At 43.7% G+C, this 22,505-nt stretch overlaps 1 protein-coding gene across 1 annotated transcript in view; it reads right to left on the bottom strand.

Moving 5' to 3' along the window:
• ACVR2B (activin A receptor type 2B) overlaps positions 1–21,581 on the bottom strand; it is a 165,648-nt gene extending 144,067 nt beyond the window's left edge. The window contains exon 1 of the mRNA XM_084859391.1: positions 20,563–21,581. Coding sequence (XP_084715517.1) covers positions 20,563–20,614 — 52 coding nt within the window. The 5' untranslated portion in view covers positions 20,615–21,581. The remainder of the gene's footprint in view (positions 1–20,562) is intronic.
• Between the last annotated feature and the right edge of the window lie 924 nt (positions 21,582–22,505).

The raw sequence follows: 22,505 nt of genomic DNA, 5'->3' as shown, positions 1-22,505 counted from the left end.
TTTACAATCACAGACTAGGGTCCTGTTATGTAAAGCACTGTAAAAATCCACACCTGTGATGATGTACTGAAAGGTGGATCACAAAACACAAAATTTTGGAGGTTTCCACTTTTTTTTTCTTTCTTTTTTTTTTTTACAGCGTGGGAAGAGTTATGCAAATCTGTCCCATGTTTTGAAGGTATATGGAAAGATTTCTTCACACATGATTGCCACTCAAACACACAAGTTCCAAGCTGTTCCCAGTTCCTTGGTGTACCTGGTCTCTTTCTAGCATTTTTCACAATTTTGCCAGTCTTGATTTTGTTTGTGTTTGAAGGCATTTCTCTGTGTTCATATAACAGAGAATGCTCCACTCCCGTGGTTTGTTTTTGGATTAAAACTCTGGGTTGTTTGTTGATTAACAACCCAGAGTTCCTAGTTTGGATGTTGCATCAAACCACCCATGAATGGGATGTTTCTGGGTTGTTTGAGAAAGCTGATGCAAAGCAGAAGTGGTGAGCGCACAGGATGCAGTGTGCTCATTCACTCCAGCGCAGTTCCGCCAATTCAGGGGTTAAACAACCCATGAATTGGCATTACATGCAAACCAGATCTATGTCTAGATTTGGATACATCTGTCCACAACCCTGGCCTAGACTTGATGGCAATTGTCATTGCCATGGCTGCAACATTTAGGATAGCTTCTCACATCAGTCCCCACAATTGCACAGAGTAGGAGTAGGCAACCTGGGACCTTCCAGATATCCGAAATTCGTCCCATTGAGTTCAATGGGACTTACTCCCAAGTTAAGTTTGTTTAGGATTGCACTCTTAGGGCTATGCTGGCTGGGGAATGCTGGGAGCTGAAGGACTTTTTTCTGTCTAAACTTGCATAGTATTGCGCCCTTAATTAGTATAATATGACAAAGCCTGGAAAACCCAAACAACCCTGTTCTGAGCCCGAAGAAAAGGTTATAGAGTCTAGAACCTTTTCTGTGGGCTCAAAGCAGACCTGAAGCTAGGTAACTATTAAATTATTAAAAATCTAGATAAAAATCCAGGTAAGAGGTTTGGGCTACAGCCCTATGTATACTCACTAGGAAGTAAGATCCACCAACATTGCAATCCTTCATGTGTCTACTCAAAAGTAAGCCCCATTGAATTCAATGAGAATTACCCCCAGGTAAGTGTGCATGGGATTGCAGCCTGAATTAATTGGGTCTTCCTTCCAAATCAGTGTGTTTAACATCAGGCTGCTAGACAGAAAATAAATGGAGTACAATCCTCAACAGGAGTTGCTATGAAATAACGCTTTTGTTTAATTATTAAGAGCTGGGTAGGCAAACAGTAGATCCCAATGGGCAAAGAACAGCTGTTAGTTCTAACAGAAAGTCATTCACGTTCCAATCTTGGAACTCTGAAATTCTATCAACAATAACTGTAAAACGACTCTAGTGTAGCTCAGAGTTTTCAACTAGCTTTCATATTTAGAAGAGCTATTTTTAGCTAACTTTGGTTTGTCAGACACTAGCTTTGAAGAGTTTTACACTTCAATAATGTAGGAAGCTATCTGCAAATAAAATGAAGGATTACCTTTTTAAGAAATTTGTATAAACACTCCCCTGAGTTTACCTTTCATCATCAATTCATTCAGGTTTGATCATGGTTTGGTGACACATCCTTGTACATTACCCATCAGAAAGCACAGATGACCGAACACATGAGGACTGCAGTCCTTTGCACACTTACATGGAAGTAAGCCCCATTAAACACAAAGGAACTTACTTCTGAATGGATGTAGATAGGATTGTGCAGACATAAGAGTCAAACTGAATCAGACAAAAGTCCTATCGGATCCAGCATTCTGTTCACAGTGGCCAACAACATGCCTTTGGGAAGCCCACAAGTAGGACATGAGTACAATAGCATTTTCCCACTTGGGTTCTCCATCAACTGGTATACCTAAGCTCAGTAGTGAGTAACTAAAGGCACAATCCTATACAAGTTTAGACAGAAAAAAGGCCTACAATTCCCAGCATACATGGGAATGCTGGGGTATGCTGTGAGTTGTAGGCCTTTTTTTCTGTCTAAACATGCATAGGATTGCACCCTAAGAGTTGGTTCAATCCAGTAGCTAAGAGCTGGTCATACCCAGCTCCACAATTCCCACTGTTCATCTGAATCCTCTACTTGCATGAACAGCGCGACATATGAAATCTCAGCCTCTATGAGGTGGAAAATTACTTGGGTTTTTTGTCCAAAAGAGAAGGAGGGATCTTTATTTGGTGAGTAGTTGCTCTGATGTTACATTGCACACATTAATAGACTAGCTGCACAAGTAGTTTCTTTCCAAAGTTGCCCCTGCCATATCATTAATAAGATAAAAGCCTAAGAGCAGCCATGCTGGATCAGACCAAGAGTCCATCTAGCCCAGTATTCTGTTCACACAGTGGTCAACCGGCTGCCCACAGGAAACCCACAAGCAGGACATGAGTGCAATAGCACCCTACTGCCCATGTTCCCCAGCAACTGGCGTACATAGGCAAACTGCCTCTGATACTGGAGGTAGCATATAGCCATCATGACTAGTAGTCATTGATAGCCTTATCCTCCACAAATCTGCCTAACTCCATTTTAAAGCCATCCAAATTGGAGGCCATCACTACATCTTGTGATAGCGAATTCCATAGTTTAACTATGCGCTGTGTGAAGTACTTCCTTTTATCTGTCCAGAAGGACAACAGAAAAAGGGCCAACCTAGCCCCCCTTGGCAGGGAGTTCCATAACCATAACCTGAGAGCATGCACCGAGAAAGCCCTCTCTCGCATCAGCATCAAACACGCCTCTGAAGCTGGCAACGCTGAGAGAAGGGCCTCCCCTGAAAATCTTAGAACACAGGCAGACTCATATGGGAGAGTGCGGTCTTTCACATAGCCTGGTCACAAGTGACATAGGTCATAATCAGCGCTTTGAATTCTGCCCAGAAACAGACTGGTAGCCAGTGAGTTGTTGCAACAAGGATGTCAAATGCTCCCTATAACCAGCCGGGGTCAACAGTCTGGCCACAGCATTCTGGACCAGCTGAAGTTTCTGAACAGTTTTCAGAAGCAGTCACACATGTTTCAGTAGTCCAAATAGGATATAACTAAGGCATACATGACTATGGCCAGATCAGACAATTCTAGAAATGGGTGCCATTAGCACACAAGCCTCAGCTGTGCAAATGCACTCTTGGCTACTGCCAAAACCAGGGAATCCAGGCTCAAGGGTGAATCCAAGAGTGCACCCAAACCACGAGCCTGAGTCTTCAGTAGGAGTGTAACTTCAGCAAGCACAGGTGGAATTCCTATTGCCTGATCTGCCTTTCAATTAACCAGGAGAGCCTCTGTCTTGTCTGGATTAAGCTTCAATTTTTTTGCCCTCATCCAGTCCACTACCATTAACATTACTGACTGGGTATGGTGGAAGTTGTAGTCCAACACATATGAGGGTGCCAGATTAGCAAAGGCTGTCCTCACCACATTACTATGGCAAAGAAGGTGGCTATATACCATTCTGTGCTGACTCCAGTTCTATTGATATTTTTCACCCAAGGTCTGGTTATGTGTGCCAGACATGAGCAAAAAGTGTCTGAACAATTTCCATGATGCAAGATTTATGTGAATTAATATAGTACAGTGGCTAAGAAATGTAAGTGACTCGGGCTGCAATCCTATGCACGCTTACAATCCTATACACACAGAGTAAGCCCTACTGAACTCAGTGGGACTTATGTCTGATTAGACATACATAGGATAGTGCTGTTACAATGCAATCTTATGCATGTCTGTTCAGAAGTAAGTTCCACTGAGTCCAATGAGACTTACTGCCAGGAAAATGTACTCAGGTCCCAGGGCATGGTCTGAGGACACATGACTTTGGCCACCTTCTGAAGCTAAGATGTGTTGGATGGGTGACCCTGTGGGAACTGTTGAGTTCCATGATAGAAGAAATGTGGTATTTAAATAAAATAAATAAAATAAACAGGGCTGCAGCTTTAAATTACATAGGAGCCTCCTTCAACCATCTGGCTTGTATTTCTGGATTATTACTTTTAACCAAAAAAGAAAATGTCAAAAGGGGGTGAGACATTTTAGATATTATAGTAGATTGTGCTTATTACCCACTAGCCGCAAGATGTTTTGGGGAAGTTTCAAGAATTGCCAAATGCTGCCAAACAGATGTGTGAGTGATCAAAAATACTGGTGTACTGATTTGAGAACGTGTGTTGTCTCGGCTGCAAGTATTCATGGTTTGGAAACAGAGACATACCTACCTACCCTGCCCCCATTCTACCACAACCACCCCAAAGCCAGAATGTTGTTGTTGTTGACTTTAACTGTTGTCTGTGAGACACAGCAAATCCACACCATGCTCAGATTTTCCTAAAGAAAAAGGCTGTCCAGTGCCTTCAATTAACTGCAATTTGATATACTTTTGCTTTAAAAAAAAAAAAAGTAACCCGAACAACTTAATTCCTCAGTCTGGGGATACAGCAAAAATTTGAGTTCTTAACCCCTTCAGCTTCTCTGCACAGAACTATTTAGAAACAACAAACTGATCTGATGGATGTTAATAGTCAGCTGGGGTTTTCATCTTGTTTTATTCCAGAGAAGGGGGGCAAGTAGGTAACACAGGCACAGCTGGAAGACTATCTGAAATTCTTGGGAAACTATAGCATTATTTTAAACTCTTGGGCAGCCAGGCAACTGGGATTTTTCTGACTCTACCCAGGGCTATGCCAGCTCATACCTCTGGGTACATGGTGTCTAGGAAGATGGAGCATAAAGGGAGATAAGAGAAATAAGAGAAAGGACAGGTAGAAGCCCTAAAGTTAGATGCATGAAAGGACTCTTTCTCAAATCTTCCCATTTTTTATTATGCCTGTACCTCAAGGCCCCTTCATGCAACATTTTTTAGATGTACACTGAATTTTCAGTTACATCTTCATACCATATCAGCATACTGGAGATTATCAGCAATACTAACAGGTGGCAAATAATGCGAAGCCATGATGGTTAGGGAATTTGCGCTAAGTACGGTGGCTTAGTGTGTCATGTGTGGGGAGAAAAACCTGCTAATCGCGGTTCCGGAACCACCTTGTAGAATCATAGAATAGTAGGGTTGGAAGGGGCCTACAAGGCCATCGGGTCCAACCCCCTGCTCAGTGCAGGAATCCAAGTCAGAGCATCCCTGACAGATGGCTGTCCAGCCTCGTCTTGAATACCTCCAGTGTGGGAGAGCCCGCCACCTCCCTAGGTAGGTGGTTCCATTGTTGTATTGCTCTAACAGTCAGGACGTTTTTCCTGATGTTCAGCCAGAATCTGGCTTCCTGTAACTTGAGCCCATTATTCCGTGTCCTGCACTCTGGGATGATTGAGAAGAGATCCTGGCCTTCCTCTCGCTGACAACCTTTCAAGTATTTGAAGAGCGCTATCATATCTCCCGTCAGTCTTCTCTTCTCAAGGCTAAACATGCCCAGTTCTTTCGATCTCTCCTCATAGGGCCTTGTTTCCAGTCCCCTGATCATCTTCACTGCCCTCCTCTGAACCTTTTCCACTTTGTCTGCATCCTTCTTAAAATGTGGTGCCCAGAACTGGACATGGTACTCAGGATGAGGCCTAACCAGTGCTGAGTAGAGAGGAACTAGTACTTCCCGGGATATGGAAGCTATGCTTCTATTAATGCAGCCCCAAACCTCAGGTAACCACCCCCCTGCAGCAGGGTTAAGGGCCCCCGAGGTGCCTTACCGTTACATGTGGCAGGTTCTCCAGTGGTTAGAATGGGCTCCTAGGGGTTTCTAGCATGCGACCATAGATAGTAGCCTAGAGTGTCCCGCACTTCCAGTAACTCTCTAGCTGGCGCAGACTTTCTGTATGGTCACTGTCACATAACAACAGATGGAGCAGCCGGCGTACACGTTTTTGCGGCACGAGGGCCGCTGGGATCACCAGTGCTAGCAGTGGTGATAGGATGGTCACAGTAGCAATGGATGGGGTGGTTATGGGAACCACTCGGCGCTGCGCGAGTCCAGGTCCTGTGATGGGGGCGCACATCATGGTTTCAGTATCCCCCCCCCCCCGTAGTTACCCTAACCACTCTTGCCCATGCACATCTGAACAGGACCTATGTAACTTCTAATCCCCTTTGCTTTCCTGCCCACCTAACTGTCCCTTCTAGGTATTGTCTTCATTTCCACCACCATCATTATAACATTCTGTTGCTCACCTAAATCATCACACTAAAAATGTAATGTGTGAATGTGAAGAACAGGTGTTCGACAACACGCATGCCATTGTGGATCCCTGTTAAAGATACACTCAGTGACAAACCTGAGTTTGTTACTGCCTGCATAATACATGAAATGACGCTTGGCCACGGGGGGGGGGGACTAGAGCACTGGTAGGCAGACTTCAGGTGTGCAGGAGCTACCCAGGTGATTTGAATACCAGACCTGAAGGGAACTCACAGATATTCCACACAAAATTCTACTTCCTGTACTTCTGCAGTTCAATTTAGGGAAGGTGGAGAGTCATTTTGTTGCTGCTATTGTTAAATAAATGGGAGTTGGGAATCCTTGCTGATTAACTCCAAATCACCCAGAGATCTACCAGTAGATTCAGATCTACTTTCTGCTCAGCCCTGTACAAGAGGTAGGTCCTTTTTTTGCCATCAAACACACGTGCCCCTAATGTGTGCGCATCTGAAACAAACTTGCCTGGACACTAGGAATTTTCTCTGAAGCGTTTCTGCAGGCCCCTCCACCTTCAGAGGTAAGGCAGGTAGTGACCTGAAACAGGGACTTTCAAGTGGTGATGTCCCATCTATGAAACGTCATCCCTAGGGAAATTCACCTGGTGCCTTCACTGGTGTTTTTTAATTCCAAGAACTTTTTATTTGCCCATGCCTTTTAGACCTGTTTTTTTTCCTAGCTTTGTATTAAATTTGATTTTATGTTGCTCTTATGCTTTGATATGATTTTATTGTTCTTTTATAGAGAGACAGAGAGCACTTTTTTGCTCCGAGAACCCTTGTGGTTCAATTGCATGAAACAAATATTCAAAATAAACAAATGTCACAGGACCCACCCTTTGCCAGAATTACCGAATCACTTGTAGGCCCTTGTCTTTGCCTACCCTTCCTGCTGACAACGAAAGGGGAAACAAACTAAGGCATCAATGGAGTCATTTACCAGAGGAAGGGGAAGTGACATCGGCAGAAGAGATGCTGCTCACCAGAAAAAGAACGTTCTGTGATATCTCTCTCCCAACCTGAACCTACACAGACACTACGATCAACATCTGGGGCATTCCTCCGAGTGCCTCTTCCAAGGGAGGCTCGGAAGATGGCAGCGAGAGGGCCTTTTCAGTGGTGGCCTCCCAAATGAGCTCTCTACTGAGGCCCACCTGGCACCAACACTGTCATCTTTTCAGTGCCAGGTTAAGACTGCCCTCTACTCCCAGGCATTTAATGACATATGATGGGGCATTTATATTAGCTGTCTTGATTAGGTCTATTATTGAAATTGTTTTTAGCTGTTCAAATTGTTTTTAAAATTTGTACATTAAAATTTAGATGATGTTTTGTTATCACGTAATGTGTGTAGAATGTTGTATAATGTTGTGATTTGTAATTTGTGTGAATTGTTGTGAACCGCCCAAACAGCTTTGGCTATTGGGCAGTACAGAAATGAAATTAATAATAATATCTTCCCTTAATGAATTGAGGAAACAATTGTTCCTCTGTTCTTTAAAATGTGGTGTGACTGGATACGGGTTCATTCCCATCACCCTTTAAGCAGATTTGGGAAAGGCAAAACATAGCTACCTGTTTTGCTTATGCCAACATGTGGCCCATGAACCAGATGCGACCCCTACCACCCTGCTGTGTGCCCCTGCTGTGAACCAATTTTTTAAAAACCTCTTCTTTTTACGAACAAAATGGCGCTCTGTAGCTGCAACAGAGCGCTAAAACCAACAAATTTAGCCTGGGTTATTGTGAAAATGAAAAGGAGGAGGGGTGTAGCTCAGTGGAAGGGCCCCTGCACTGTCTGACTCAGCAGAAAGCAGCTTCCTATGTTCTTAACCATCTATGCTCCCTTGAGTTCCTCAAGAGGAAAGAAGTGACATAAATTTAATAGATAAATATGTCCCTAGTACTATTTGACTTTTGAGGCCTAGGATTTCTGCCTATAGTGATTCTGTGAAAGAGTTTTTTTGTTTTTCCTCAAAACAATTTATTGGACTCTGTGCCTTCTTTGACACCAAGAGCAACACCAGCTCCAGTATTCCTTGGCTGTTTACTTGAAAAGGTCACCATGTCTTGAAATACTGAAGAATTTCGCTCCCCGATCACACTTACTAACATATTTACCATATTCTCTGCCTGAATCTTTGAATTTTGGTGGCAGTATTCAAAAGTTGCAGCTTAGCGCTTCCCAACAAGTGCTCATGCTTTTATCTCAGCAGTTTTTACAACCACCCTGGTAAGGCCAGTATTTTACTCTCCCTCACCAAAAAAAGAGAAGAATAAAAGAGGCACAAAACACAGATATAGCAAATGCTTGCATATTAGATTACAAAAGGTCCTGAGGTGGCAACCTGTTCTGACACCAACACCGTGGCATCTTTGCAACTTTAATAATCCTGCATTTAGTTTCCTTATTCGAGAAGTGCCTTGGCATCATCCATTCAAGGCTTCACTGCCCTAGTTATCAAAATGATATCAGCAGCAGCAAACACAGCAGACGGAGGGATACAAAGTTGAAGATCCTATCACCAGAAGATTGCCAATACTCCTTCTCCCATCCCACTGCGCCCCACTGAGCATTAATTACAAGATATTTATTATTCCTTAAAAATCCATATACACAGCAAGTTTATGATGTTGCAAAACCCATACTGAGCTCTGGGAATAAGTTACAAACATACACACACACACTTATATTTTAAGAGCTATCATTTACATAGGTTTATGTGATGAACCAAAAATTGAGAGCCTCTGTTCCTTTTAAAGAAAGCATTAAAAACAGACTGGATCAGTGAAAAGACACCAGTGCAGTGGTAACTTCTGAAGTGCAGACGTTCATCGTAATGCTCCCTATAGCTCCAACCCCAAGGAGAGTCCAAAAATGCAGACAGTTGTGCTGATCCATATCACCAAACCAGTTCTAGCAGTTTTATCTCCACCAGGAGCAGAACATTTGTAAAGTTAATGGGTCTTAATTGCTCATTCAAAACCAAACCACCCCAAAATACTTTGCATTACAGCAGGGAACAATATATTGTTGCTGGTACAATTAATTCACTCCCCACCCCCACCCCAGCTACTGTATTGGTTGCAACTAAACTCAGATGGAACAGGGAATTCTGAGGGGGGTGGCAGATTAGCAGGGGTCAGCGTCACTGCTAATCAAAAAGTGCCAGAGCTGTGTCCTTGCAAGCCCTGGCTCCAGACCACTATACCACTGAAAGACGCCAAGGAAGTTTTCAGAGTTCAGTATAGGCAACTGTACAGTATGACAGAATACATGCTCTACATGCAGACGCTCCCCCCAGGTTCAACCCTCAACACCTCCAGTTATAGGAGTCCAGATACCAAGGCTGGGGAAATCTTTAGAGAGCTTCTGCTAGCTAGAGCAGACAAGAGTGGCCTAGATGGACTAATGGCCTGCCTCAGTGCAAGGCAACTTCATATGTTATTCTCTAGCTAGCAAATAAATTCTCACCCACAGCACGAGAGCATGTTACTATTGTTACGCCACGCAACAACCAAATGTTACCTTGCACAGAGGCACAAAAATACGTTCTTCCCTTATTACTCCCATTTCCAAATGTTAGAAGGAATTCCATTAATAAATAATATCTGTGCTTGAGACAAGGACTTGGTAGCATCACGTCAGTGGCAGAACACATGCTCTGCATGGATTGGTGCTTGGTTCAGCCCCTGATATCTCCACAGCTGAGAAAGACCCTCTGTCCAAGTCCTTGATAAGCTGCTGTCAGTCAAGGTAAGCTGTGCTAGATGGACTTTTACTCTGACTCAGAATAAGGCAGCTTCACACCTGTTCTGGCCCTCTGCTACATGCCATGTTAATACGTAGGGCAATCCAAAGAAACTGGAACAAAACGGCATCAACAACAAAAACAGTTCTACAAAGAATTAGAAACAAGAGCACAAAAACATGGATGCAACCACAAGACAAGTTTTATACTTGGGCAGCCACCTCCTGCTTGATACACATCCAAGGACAGTTAGGGAGAGCAGGCAGATTCAGAGTAGAAATGAACACTGGGAAGTAAAATCTGACTCCACTGAAGTCTGCATTCATTTGTACATCGGATTTAAGAGACAAAACAGAAGGTTCAGGGAGATCTCAGGAAAGGAATATGTGACTACATGTGAGCCTAACAGTGCAATCCTACGCTTGCCTACTCAGCAGTAAATCCCACTGAATTCAATGGGACTTACTTGCACGTACATGTGTATAGGACTGCAGCCCATGACTCAGACTGAGTTCATACCACCTGACCAGATCCACTATCTTGTGGAAACAAGACACAAACCACATAACAGATTTCCCACTAATTCAAATATATATATATATGTGTGTGTTCATTCACATATTCTAAGAGTCTGACCTAAATGGATCAGGGTTTCAACCACACTGAGCCTTTAACTCTTACTGCATGAGCAGTTATTATATAGGATTATGGTTTATAACAAATCTGGATGTTATTATAGTATTCACTCCTAGCATTTGCCATGCAGGAACACATACTGCATATGTTTCCAATAATCTCTTCTCTTCTTGTCATTTGTCACCAGAGAGCCAACGTCATACACATGGACACAAAAAGGTGGAGCTTGTGCAACTGGTAATTGGGAATATCTTAAATAGCCTTGCAATGCACATGATCATATACTATTGTTGTCTGAAGCAGCATAATAAACAGTTCTGGGACAGCTAAAAGCTAGAGAGGGACATAACCCCATCACACTATATTTCAGAAGTAAGAAAGAAGAATTAAAGCAACAGGTAAAGTGCCCTATATAAGCTCCATACAGCAGAAAGGTAACAAGCTGGGTTAGCACCCTTAAAAACTATTACAGACTTAAGGTGCAATCCTATGCATGTTCAGACAGAAAAATGTCCTATAACTTCCACCATTCCCCAACTAGCCATAGTAGCTCGGGAATGCTGGATGTTGTAGAGGATTGTGCCCTTTGTTACTAACTACCAAGCTTGTTACTTCCAACTGTTACCTACTGAGCTTGTTATGTCTAACAACCAACACCTGTACCAGATCATTTCCCAAGGCCATTTATCACCCCCACCTATTTGTGGTGCAAGGGGACTGGGGTAGGGGAAGCTTGTGAAAATAGGGGATTGTCAACCAAGACAGCAAGGGAATACAAACACAAGAAATGTGTGGATTTTCCTTGTTCAGTCAACACACACAAAGATTAGGTGGGAGCAGGTGCATTGCTAGGTTCTTAAAAGACCTGGGGCACAGGCCCATAACACAAATTTGCATATACACACACACACACACAAGTTTAAGCGCACAACTAATATATGTGTGTGTGTGTAAAGATTACATACATACATAAGAAGTGTGCACTGACCACCCCACCCCCCACTTCAACTCAGAACCTGATTCAGCATTTTAGAAAACATCCCGCTTCTGCTCGGGCCAATTTGTAGTCGAACCACTTCAGCTCAGCACCAAACCTGAGTCAAGGTTTGGAAAAATGAGCCTTTATGATTCCTGTTGACTACTACGGGAAATTAAAAAAAAAAAACCTCTTAATTTTTTCTCTTGGTCAGAACTGGATGATAATTTCAGGCATAGTAGCCCCCTAGAAGGGGATACACCTGCCCAATGTCAGAAAGATAGCTGCAGAGTTTATATTTTGATTGTCTTTTAAAGGGAACTGTCAATAACATTTTTTATTCCTTGGAAAAATTGGATAAACATTTCAGGATTCATTGTCCCATCAGAGGAGATCATGTCTGCCAAATTTCAGAATGATAGCCACAAGGGTTTTTGTGCAAGAGTGGCCTTGACATTTTGAGGTCTCCAAAAGAAGACATACTTATCTCCCTATGTTCCTTGTGGACCATTGTTCTGAAAATTACAGACAGCCTACAGTTGTCCCTAAGTAAGAAACCAGCAAAGTTTCAGAAGGATAGGTACAGCACTTCATGTGGAAGGGGAGTTCTCCAATTTGGGGGAGGGAGTGATTTGCTTTCCCTTCCCTTCACCCCTTCCCCAATAGTTTTTGGATAAATTTGTATGAAAATGCACAGGTCATTACAGGTGTCCCCCAGGCAAGAAACCTGCAAAGTTTCTGAAGGATATACATGCATGCAAATTTAGAATTACTAGAATTTATTTATATTTCACCAATGTTAGCAGAAGGTGGGAAGGTGCTATTGCACTCATGTCCTGCTTGTGGGTTGGCCACTGCGTGAGTGAGGAGAAGGAGAAAAACCAACCCTCTTGTCTGTTTGTATAAAGTCAAATACAGTTCAGAATTCATCTTGTCCACCGAAGAGAATTCTCTTTAAGAATTCCCCAAGATATGCTCTGGGTGGAATAAAGAAGATAAAGGAAGAAAGAAAGAACAGGACAGGGGAGGGGAGGGAAGAAGAAAAGAAGAATGGTGACTGGAAATGTGCAGGGTGGGGAGCAGAGAGAATTCCCTAAGCCAAGTGGCTCCTTTCAGAGAGGTAGCACTTCAGAGGAATTTAGGAGGCTGTGCAGGGCTTGCAAGGATTGTACGTACTTAAATGAATTTTATGAGGTGAGGTGTCTGAGGGCTTTTTCTAGCTTTTTTAAAACTGTAGAACCTATTTAAAATCCCCAGCAATTTCTCGGTCATGACGCCACATAGTCTTAACCCTCCCTTTAGGATTATTTGAGTCCTACAGCTATTTAGGAGAAATTAAAGTGGAGAGGGAGAAAGAAGTTGGTGGAGGCTGACTGGCTCCTTTGCTGTACTGCAGCTACTAAACTTCTGCAGAAGCCAAAGGTTCCAGTTCAGGGCAATAAAATCAGATGCTGTGTGAAATACCAGTATTTTACATGGAGCTCTTTCTTTCCTTCCTTCTCCCTCTTCAAAATTTCATTGTAGGCAAGCTCCCAACAGTGGGTATGTAAGAGCAGAAAAGAAAAGTAAGGGGAGAGGGGTTTTTGCACCTCAAAAAAATCCTACACCAGAGATTAGGGATAGTGACCTCCTAATGGTCACCTTAAACACCTTCTGATTAGGATCTCTAATCCCCTGGGTGACTTGACAATTTTTACTTTTTGTTTTAGACTTTGAGAAAAGGAAACTTTACACGTGGCTAGCACAAAAGCCACTAGACCTAACTGTCTGAAATTTGGTTGGTTCAGTCAGCTCTATAGAGCTTGCTAGGTCCCAAAATTCCATGAATTTATGTGGAAGCACAAAAAAATTACAGCTCTTTACTTTGACACATTTTCTTGGAAAAAGCAAATTTTACCTGTGCCTAGCACAAAAGCCACTACACGTAACTGTCTGATCTTTGGCAGGCTCAGTCATCTCTATATGGGCTGCCTGGTCCCCAAATTCCATGCACGTATGTGGAAGCACAAAAAATATATATAGCTCTTTGCTTTGACACATTTTCTTGAAAAAAGCAAGCTTTACCTGTGACTAGCACAAAAGTCACTGGATCTAACAGCCTGAAATTTGGCATACTCAATCAGCTCCTTGGGGGCTACCAAGCCTCCAAATTTCATGTACATATCTTACAAACTAAAAAAGTTATGGCCGTTTTTGTTTTCCAATGCAAATCAATGGGAAAATGTTTTTTAAAAAGGCAATTAGGACAGCTCAAAAGATCCGAGGCCTGTGCCCAGGTGAGCCCTTCCCTAACAACACCCCTGGGTGGGAGTATAATCAATGTGGCTGCCCATGCCTCCTCACCTTATGTTGAGAACCACAAACAACATTGGTAGGGCCAAGAGCTCCACAGTGGAGAAGTATACAAAAGGTCCCAACTGAAATCCCTGGCACATCTAGCTAAAATGAATCTCAAAAAGCAGGTCTTGGAAAGAAAGATCTCTAGACTACAATCTTGGAGAGCTTCTCTTAGTCTCCACAGACAGAACTGGGGTAGGTGGACTGATGGTCTCACTTGGCATAAGGCAGGCATGTACAGATGTTCAGCCATGGAATTAAAAAACATTTTTATAATGCTTTTTTTAAAACACATTTTTAAAAGACAAAAATGAACCTCGTTCAATATTTCATGAACTATTTAATTCAGAAAAATCAGACTGGATCGTGAAAGAAGTATCAGGTTGCAACATCAGACAAAGGTCAGGGGAAAGATAAAAGAAAATAAAAACCTTTTAAAAGCAATTACATTTCCCCCCATCTTTTCCCCAACTTTCTCCATAATATTTTGCTTTACAGATAGAGAGGGAAATAAACTACTGGAACAGACAGACTGTAACAACTCCAAAAATTACTCTCTCATGCCCATGCTGCTCTTTGCAGCTGACCAATACAAGTATAGACTTTGAAGCTCCCCCAAAGAAAATCCACTTCACAAAGAGGGTTTTTTTTTAGAAAACACACATACAAATCAACAGCAGTCTCTTTGTCAATGTGTAAATTATTATACAATTCTCAGAGAAGTGGTTTGTGAAGATAAATATGCTGCAAGATCAAAGGTTTTGTTTAAACAAATGTCATCAAGCCCCACAAGTCCAGCCTTTTACTAATTTCAGGATTTCCAGTGTGGGTTTCCCAAGACCTACATCTGCACAGACTCCACAAATGTAATGCATTGAGCAGGCCATGAGACGGGCTGCTTCTCTCCTTCCCCATCATTCCCCTATGAGAAACCACAGTTCAGGCTGTGGTGGACATAAGTTCCAGGTTCTGTCTTAACCAAATTTTGGTAACCTTCCACTCTTACTTAAGATGGGAACCAAGGTTAAATCTGCAAGTGTGATTTACACCAGAGGAAGGAGAGGCTGCTGGAGAGAGGAAACAACCCTGTGGTCCATTTGCAATCTCATAACCATGGAGCACTGTGCCAGAACCAGCCCTTTAATACAGCCCAAGTGTATTAGAAAGCCCATGTGCATAGAAAAACAGAAGTCAGGGGAAGAATCCCAACCTAGCCTTCTTCCTGAAATACTAGTTTTCTACATGTAGCAGTCTTTTTTCCCTGCCACCTCCCCTCTGCCAATCAAAGAAGCATTCAAACATGCAATGGCAGTTGAAGTGGTACAGTCCAAGAACAGTTTTAGCACATGATGAGCCATTTGTCTAGACTGGGCCTGAATTCCACATGTTATACTGGCAAATGTTTATTTTCTCAATCCGTCATTACCAATACCAACTCCCTGGCACTCAAATGTACACCATACATGCATTCTCCAACACGTTTGTCCCAAACTCACATCTTGTTTATAAGTCAGGGTTGGGCAACTTGTGCCCTTTCAGTTGTTCTTGGACTGTAACTCCCATCTGCCTTAGCTTAGGTGACAGATGCTTAAGCAAATTTTGGGGTGGAGGGAAGGCATTTTTTAAATAAGCTTTATTTCAGCATTTTAATGGATGCACTATAAAGAAAAAAGCCCCAGGACTTTCATATAAGTGTCACAACCTCCTTCACTTAAATATCTGCCATACTTTAGTTCTTCATTTAAGAGAAATACTGAAAGAGTCCATAGAATTCTCGATTCCAAAGGAGCTTTACTCAATGTGGGCTCCAGTTCACAAACACTTATTCAAAAATAAATGTGTTTGTCTTTAATGTATCGTCATTATAGATACCTGGATGTGCTTATGTGGAACTCTGCCCTTGATACACTGTACTAATTTCATTTTTCCCCCACCTTCAAGTTCCTGAAAACTGTGAGTGGTAGTGGCATATCTCAAAAAAATATAAAGATGAATGAAGTAGAGAAATCCTAACATAAGAACTCTTAGATCAACCCAACATTTTCTGTTTCCAACAGTAGTCAACTACACCCATGTCTTTGGAAGTTCTCAAGCAGGGCAGGAGAGTGCTTGCTATTCTCTGTTGTTTCTCTTGAGCACCTAGTAGTAGAGATATACTGTTATTGTACATGGAGTTTCTATTTAACTATCATAGCTAATTGCCGTCTCAGTAGGTGGCCATCAATACAGCTGCTACATGTCCTGAAGATTAGCTAAAGAACATGATTTAAATATAAGTTACAGCATGATCCTAAGCATATTTGCTCACTTCATATTCAATGGGGCTTCTTACTCCCTAGCAAATGTATTTAGGATTGTCACCTTAATGATATGCACACATAGACTCCCTTTAATGTAAGCACTACAACCAGTCAAGAGTCCTGATATTTAGAGTGACATAATCTATATCTAACAATAGATTTTTGTTAATAGGATCCTGGCCACTAGTTCAAGAGTTTTGTGTTTTTAAAGACCAGCACCATTAACCTTGGCACAGCACTTCATTGTGTTTAATTAGCAAGCTAATGAAGCTGGTCTCATTTCTTTTCTCAACCACAAGAGGATAAATGCAGGGCTCTGGGAAAAGGGATGACTTCTCTGTTTGGAATTCAATTCATTACTGTTTAGTGAAGTGCTAATATTATATATATATATATATATATATATATATATGGAGAGAGAGAGAGAGCGCAAGTTCTGCAATACTTCACCAAGATGTGCTTTTACAACAGAATTCATTTTCCTACAATCCATATTATCTTTGGGGGTGGGGGTAGAGAGGAGTAGATTAACACAATTTCAGAACATTGTGTTCTGCAGGAAAATATGCAAACAAAACACAAGAAATGAACATAATGTTTTCATCAACAAATTTTCAAATGCTCCCCCCAAAAAACTAAAGTACACAACAGTGTTTTAGGGTTTGGTTTTGTTTTTAAAGAAAAGTCAGTCTTGTTTTTTCTTACACTACTGTTAGCCAAGGTATTACTAGAAATCACACAACTGTGGTCAAGCTATTTTTAAATAGCCTACTCTTTCTCATGATCTGAAAACTCCACCCCGCATGCAACCTTCTGACCTGCACAGAAGAGCTATGCCTTCCAGTCAATATACCTTAAAACTTCAGTTACGTTTTTCTAACTGAGCATTTCTAGACAGCTACAAGAAGGGCATGCTACAAAACAAAAACACAACTAACACAAACAAAAAGACAGCCAAGGCCATTCATAAAAGCAGATGTACACCTCTGCTTGCTCTACAGTGTGATTGTTCACCCTGGGAGGAGTCTCACAATTCACATGACATGCGTGTGTTTTCCTTTCCCCCCTTCAAATTAGATTTCCAAAAAGCCAATATAAGCATGTCACTGCAAGCAAACTGCCAAGTGTTTTCTAAAAGGCAACTTTTAATATGATTCCAATATGGATACAAATGTGTGTACTATTCCACATTCAATTTTTTTCAAAAGCGGGTTATGATTTGAACAGCAACAACAACAGAAGAGACAGAACCTTTTATGTGTGAGTGAGTAAGCACATAGGCTAAAAGCTTTAAAAAAATCATACGGGGGGGGGGGGGAGAAATGGGCTAAATTTAGCCCCGTTATACAAATCCTGCTGCAAGCAAGTAGAACAGTTTATGATTATACACACACTGAATTGCATTACTGGAAGCACACGCACGCACCTAACATTATTGTCCCAAGCTATCCTTCTCCTTCCAGTAATCTCTAGATGGTACAGAGCACTGCCATGGAAATAGGATCACTCACGAACCCTTCACGCACTGGAGACAAAGATCTCTATGCAAATTCACAATCAGTTAGACAAATACTTGGCAGCTTTGATCACTACCATATTTCAAGTTGTTTTTTTTGTTTTTGTTTTTTAAAAAGCAGACATCCTTCCTTTCCACCTTCAGCTTGATTGAAGATGGGGGGAAATCCCAGGACTTAACAAAAATAGAAAATAGCATTGTTTACAACAGAAAAAAAGGAGAGAAGGCAGTGACAGTGAATATATAATGGGTACCCTGAACAAAGAAACAGCAGCTAAGCAGCAGCCACTGCTGCCACTTTGCTGGATTTAACCCCTCCCCAAGATTTTGAAACACATTCCAAAACAAACCCACAAAGACAGGGAAACCTTGTCTGGAAGCAAGGAACAGTTACAGTGGATAGGATGGTTCCAATGGAAAACGTATACCATGGTAAAGGGGCATCTTTCACCCCCTATACGTAATTCGAACACAGCCCCAAATAATATTTAAGAATGGAGGTACTTGTGTTCCCTTCATCTTAAGATACATGCAACATGTAAAAAAGGGGGCCACAGTTGCAGGGCCCCCACCCCATCCCACCCCACCCGGTTGAAAACCAGCAGTCTCTGCTACGACTCTGATTTATTATACAACACACGCCCAGCTAGAAATATTTTCTGTGTTCTTGCTGGTGGGGAGGCGATAGAAAGGAGGTTTGAAGGAAAACAAGTCGGGGTGCGGGGGAGCACAGCTATTGCCAGGCGCGCTATGAAAATACAAAGATCACCCCTTTCCTTTCCCCTGGCAGGACTGAAAAGGCGTCCTAGTGTGGTAATGTATTGGTACTGCTGTTTTTAAAAGATACAAATCAATCCCTCCACGCCATGCTATGGGTCCGGGCACTTACGTCAGCGCCCGTTATTATTATTCCGTGGCCACGAGATGTGTGTGCGTGTGTTGTGGGCTGTGGGCTGTGTGCGCGCCGCGTTTTCGTCTACGCGAGCGGCAAACGCCGTCCACGTTTCTCCAATCCCCCAAAGGACGAGATTTCTCCCTCCCTCCCCAGACCCCTCCCCCATCTCCTAAAGTCATCAAAACAAGGAGGTGGAGGAAGCCGTGAACAACAAAAGCATGCAGGCAGCCCCTTCGACACAATGCTCGCCTCCCAGCAATGGCTCTGGCTAGCAGATCGAGAGAAAGAAAAGAAAGGGCGCAACCCCCCCTTCTTTCCCACCTCCAAACCCACCGTCACCTCCTCCTCCTGCTCAAAGGTGGGGGGGGGTGGAGTGGGGGCGAGAGGAGAAAAGCAGATTTACAGTGGATCAATGTGATGGCACAATAAGAAAACATTTCCATAACAAGAGAAAGGGTCTGGCACAAAAGTTCCAGCCCTGGGCTGCGAAACATCCATTGCACGGTTGTACAATACACATCCCCCGCTCCCTCATTTAGACCGCGCTCTCCCACCCACCCCGTCCTCCAATGGGGAAACAAAAAAATTAAAAACCCAGACACCGTTCAGGCTGGCACGAATGTAAATGAAGCTGAAGCCGAACAAACGCGAGAGAAATTTAAAAAGCCTACAGCCGCATGCAAATGCAGTACAATGAAATAAATTCCTCTGGGAAAGTCACTTTGTAGCAGGGCCTCGCCAAACGTCTTCCGACTTCTTCACCCGGTTGTTTACATTTGTAACTTCCATCGTGACATCGTAGTAAGGCTTAAAAACACACACACACACTACCAGACTAGGGCGAAAGTTTAAAGGTTCACAAAGGAAAGAACCATCTTTCCCTCCCTCCTTCAAATAAATAAATAAATAAATAAATAAATCCCAGTAACTTAACCCCTGATGTTTGGGAACTGGTTTTAAAGCAGTGTTCAGCTCAATTCTCCAAAGGCTAAGTCACACAATCAGAATAATAATAACAATGATGATAATGATAATAAACTATCTTGTAGAAAGTCACCCCACAAAACCTTATGGAATCATAGCCTTTTTATACAGCGATAGATGAGGAAAAGGCGGTGGATTTAAGCGAAGTCTTTCAAGACCGTTACCGTTTCACACCAAGTACACCAATTCAAAGTACCTTCTTTTAAAAAGTTGTGTGCAAAATCTATTCCAAGGAAACTTCCAGAACAAGAGGAAAACTAATGGGGGGGGGGCTTTCAAGGGTTCATGTTTAAAAACAAAGGGAAAACATAACATTTCGGAGAGCGACCGGTAGAAATCCAAGGCCTCGAATTCCACGTCTCTGTGTTTTTTCTCCCTGGGTAAAGATGGTTATCTTTAGCGAGGGTGAAAACACATGGCAGAAGAGAAGCGAAGGGGAAAACTCCACACGTTTTTACTGTCCGCCCCAAATGCCTCTTTTCCAACTGATGTCAACGAAGATCTTTGTTTCTAAACCGACGTCCCCGGGCACCCAGCACAGCAGCCCAACACCGACCCAAAACCACCGTTCTGATCTTATCAAATGGAATCAAAGCCCCCAACCTTCTTGATTCGCAATTAAAACACGCGGCGGAAGGAAGGGAGGAGAGGCGAAAATACAAAAAGCCACGATTGCCACCAGCAGCCACCAAAATACAAAGTTTTGTGTTTTGTTCTTCCCCCTTTAAAAACAAAAGTCTTCATGTTTCCCCAGTTTGGGTATTTCAAATATTTTTTTTCAATACCTTTTCTATTCAAAGAGGTATTTAATTCCTTGTAGGACCAGGATGATTGTAAGACTTTTTTAAAAATAGGGGGGGGATGAGGTGATCATCACAAACTTTTTCGTTACTTACGTGTACAGAAAGTCCCCCAAAGGAAGGCGAAAGTGAACCACGAAACCCTCATATTCCTTTTGCTCCTCGTGGCTCTTGTTTACTCCCCCTCAGTAAGGGGGGGGGGGATGAAAGGGATATTGAAGAGAGGAAGGCGAAAATTTAAAAAATATACTTAAAAAATAGGCTCCTTTTCAATAATGATAATAACAATAATAATAATAATACTTTTAAAAATCGGAGATTAAATCCTTCACAGTTTCCAACAACGTCTCCAAGTCCAAGGGAGAGATAATAGTACTTATTATTGGTTTTATTTTTAAATCCTCAAGACAGGTGGATCTGCTACTGTCCGGTTCCGGAGCGCAGGGTTGCAGTTCTCCTCCCTTCAAAAAATAAAGCCGACCAACAGTTTCCTCGCCGGGGCTACTGTGTGCCACTAAGGAGAGAGAGGCGCGGAAGCCCCCACCACGCAACCCCCTCCCCAAAACAGCCTCCTTCTGCCTTTTCTTCAGCAGCAGGAGCAGCAGGGGGAGCGAGAAGAAAACCACGAAGACGGGGACGAGGCGCGACATAAAAAAACACACATGCAACCCCTCACAGAATTATTATTTTTTGTAAAAAAAATAATAATAAATAAATAAAATCGCGCGCGCGCGCACATACAAAGTCCAGCAACCTCCTTCAGAGGAAAGGAGGAGGCGGCGGCGGCGGCGGCGGCGGCGGGGCGGCAGCAGCAGCAACAGAGAAGGAAACTTTGCGATGTGAACCGCGCGAGCATCCAGAGCAGGCAACGCCGAGCGAGGAGCGGAGGCGGGCACGGAGCGGGTGGCGGCGGTGCGGCTGACGAGGACGAGAGTGAGAGAAAGAGAGCCGCCGCTGCTGGAGGCGCCAGGAACGGTGCTGAGGATTGGCGGGTAACAAGGGCCGCTCTGAGGCATCGCTCGTTGGCTTTGGTGCTCGGGGAGAGGGCTGGCGGGGCGCGCGCGCGCGCGCCACTCCAAGCCCGTGGGGAGGCTGGGGCTGCAATGGCCATGTACAGACAGGCGCGCGCGGGCGCGCACACTCACCCCCCCTCCTCCTGCAACTGGGGGTGGGGGAGAGTGAGGTCGGGGAGCGTGTGTGTGTGTGTGTGTGTGTGTAAATCACCACCACACAAAAAAGAAGAGAGGAGCCGCAGCAGTGGGAGACACCCGGATGTGTGATACAAAGAGGGGGGGAAAGGGAGGGGGGAAAGAGGCGGGCCCAGGGAAGGGTCTGGGAGGATGCTGAGACGATGACTGGGGGAAGGCGGCTGTTCGTCAAGGCGCACGAGGGGGCCGGGCTTGGGAGGAAGCGTGAGCGTGAGGGGAAGGCCAGTTGGAGAGCGGGAGGGGGAAAGGAAAGCCGGCTTGCGCAGCCCGCGAAGCTCGGGCTGGGAGGGTCTCTGCGCTCGCGTCCCGCTCCCTCAGGGCTGGTTCGCACAGCCTAGGCTTCTCGGCAGAAGCGCACCCGCGCTGGCCTCCGCAGACGCGCCCCCCCCCGCCAAGCGAACCGCAGCGATTCGCGGGCGCGCGTATTTGCACAGAGCCGCTCGCGTTCGGCGCTTTGCGTTTCGGGGTCGATTGCGCGCTTCGAGCCATTTGCGGCGCAATCCTATGCGTGCCTGCTCAGAAATGGGCCCTCTGTTCAGGACAGTAGGACTTTCTCCTACATCCTTGCTATATAGGATTGCAGCCTTACAGTGTTATGAACTGATTTAAGGCTGCCCCCCTGAGTCGTCACCATCTCAAAAATATGCGTGCAATGCAAAATCCTGAATATCACCTTCGTAGAATCATAGAATAGTAGGGCTGGAAGGGGCCTACAAGGCCATCGAGTCCAACCCCCTGCTCAGTGCAGGAATCCAAGTCAGAGCATCCCTGACAGATGGCTGTCCAGCCTCATATTGAATGCCTCCAGTGTGGGAGAGCCCACCACCTCCC

Source organism: Heloderma suspectum, chromosome 5 (assembly GCF_057233095.1).
Source record: "Heloderma suspectum isolate Gila_16-S chromosome 5, 16-S_ref, whole genome shotgun sequence".
NCBI classification, from domain to species: domain Eukaryota; kingdom Metazoa; phylum Chordata; class Lepidosauria; order Squamata; family Helodermatidae; genus Heloderma; species Heloderma suspectum.
The sequence above is the reverse complement of the archived record's forward strand: the minus strand, read 5'-3'. Positions and strand labels throughout refer to the sequence as shown.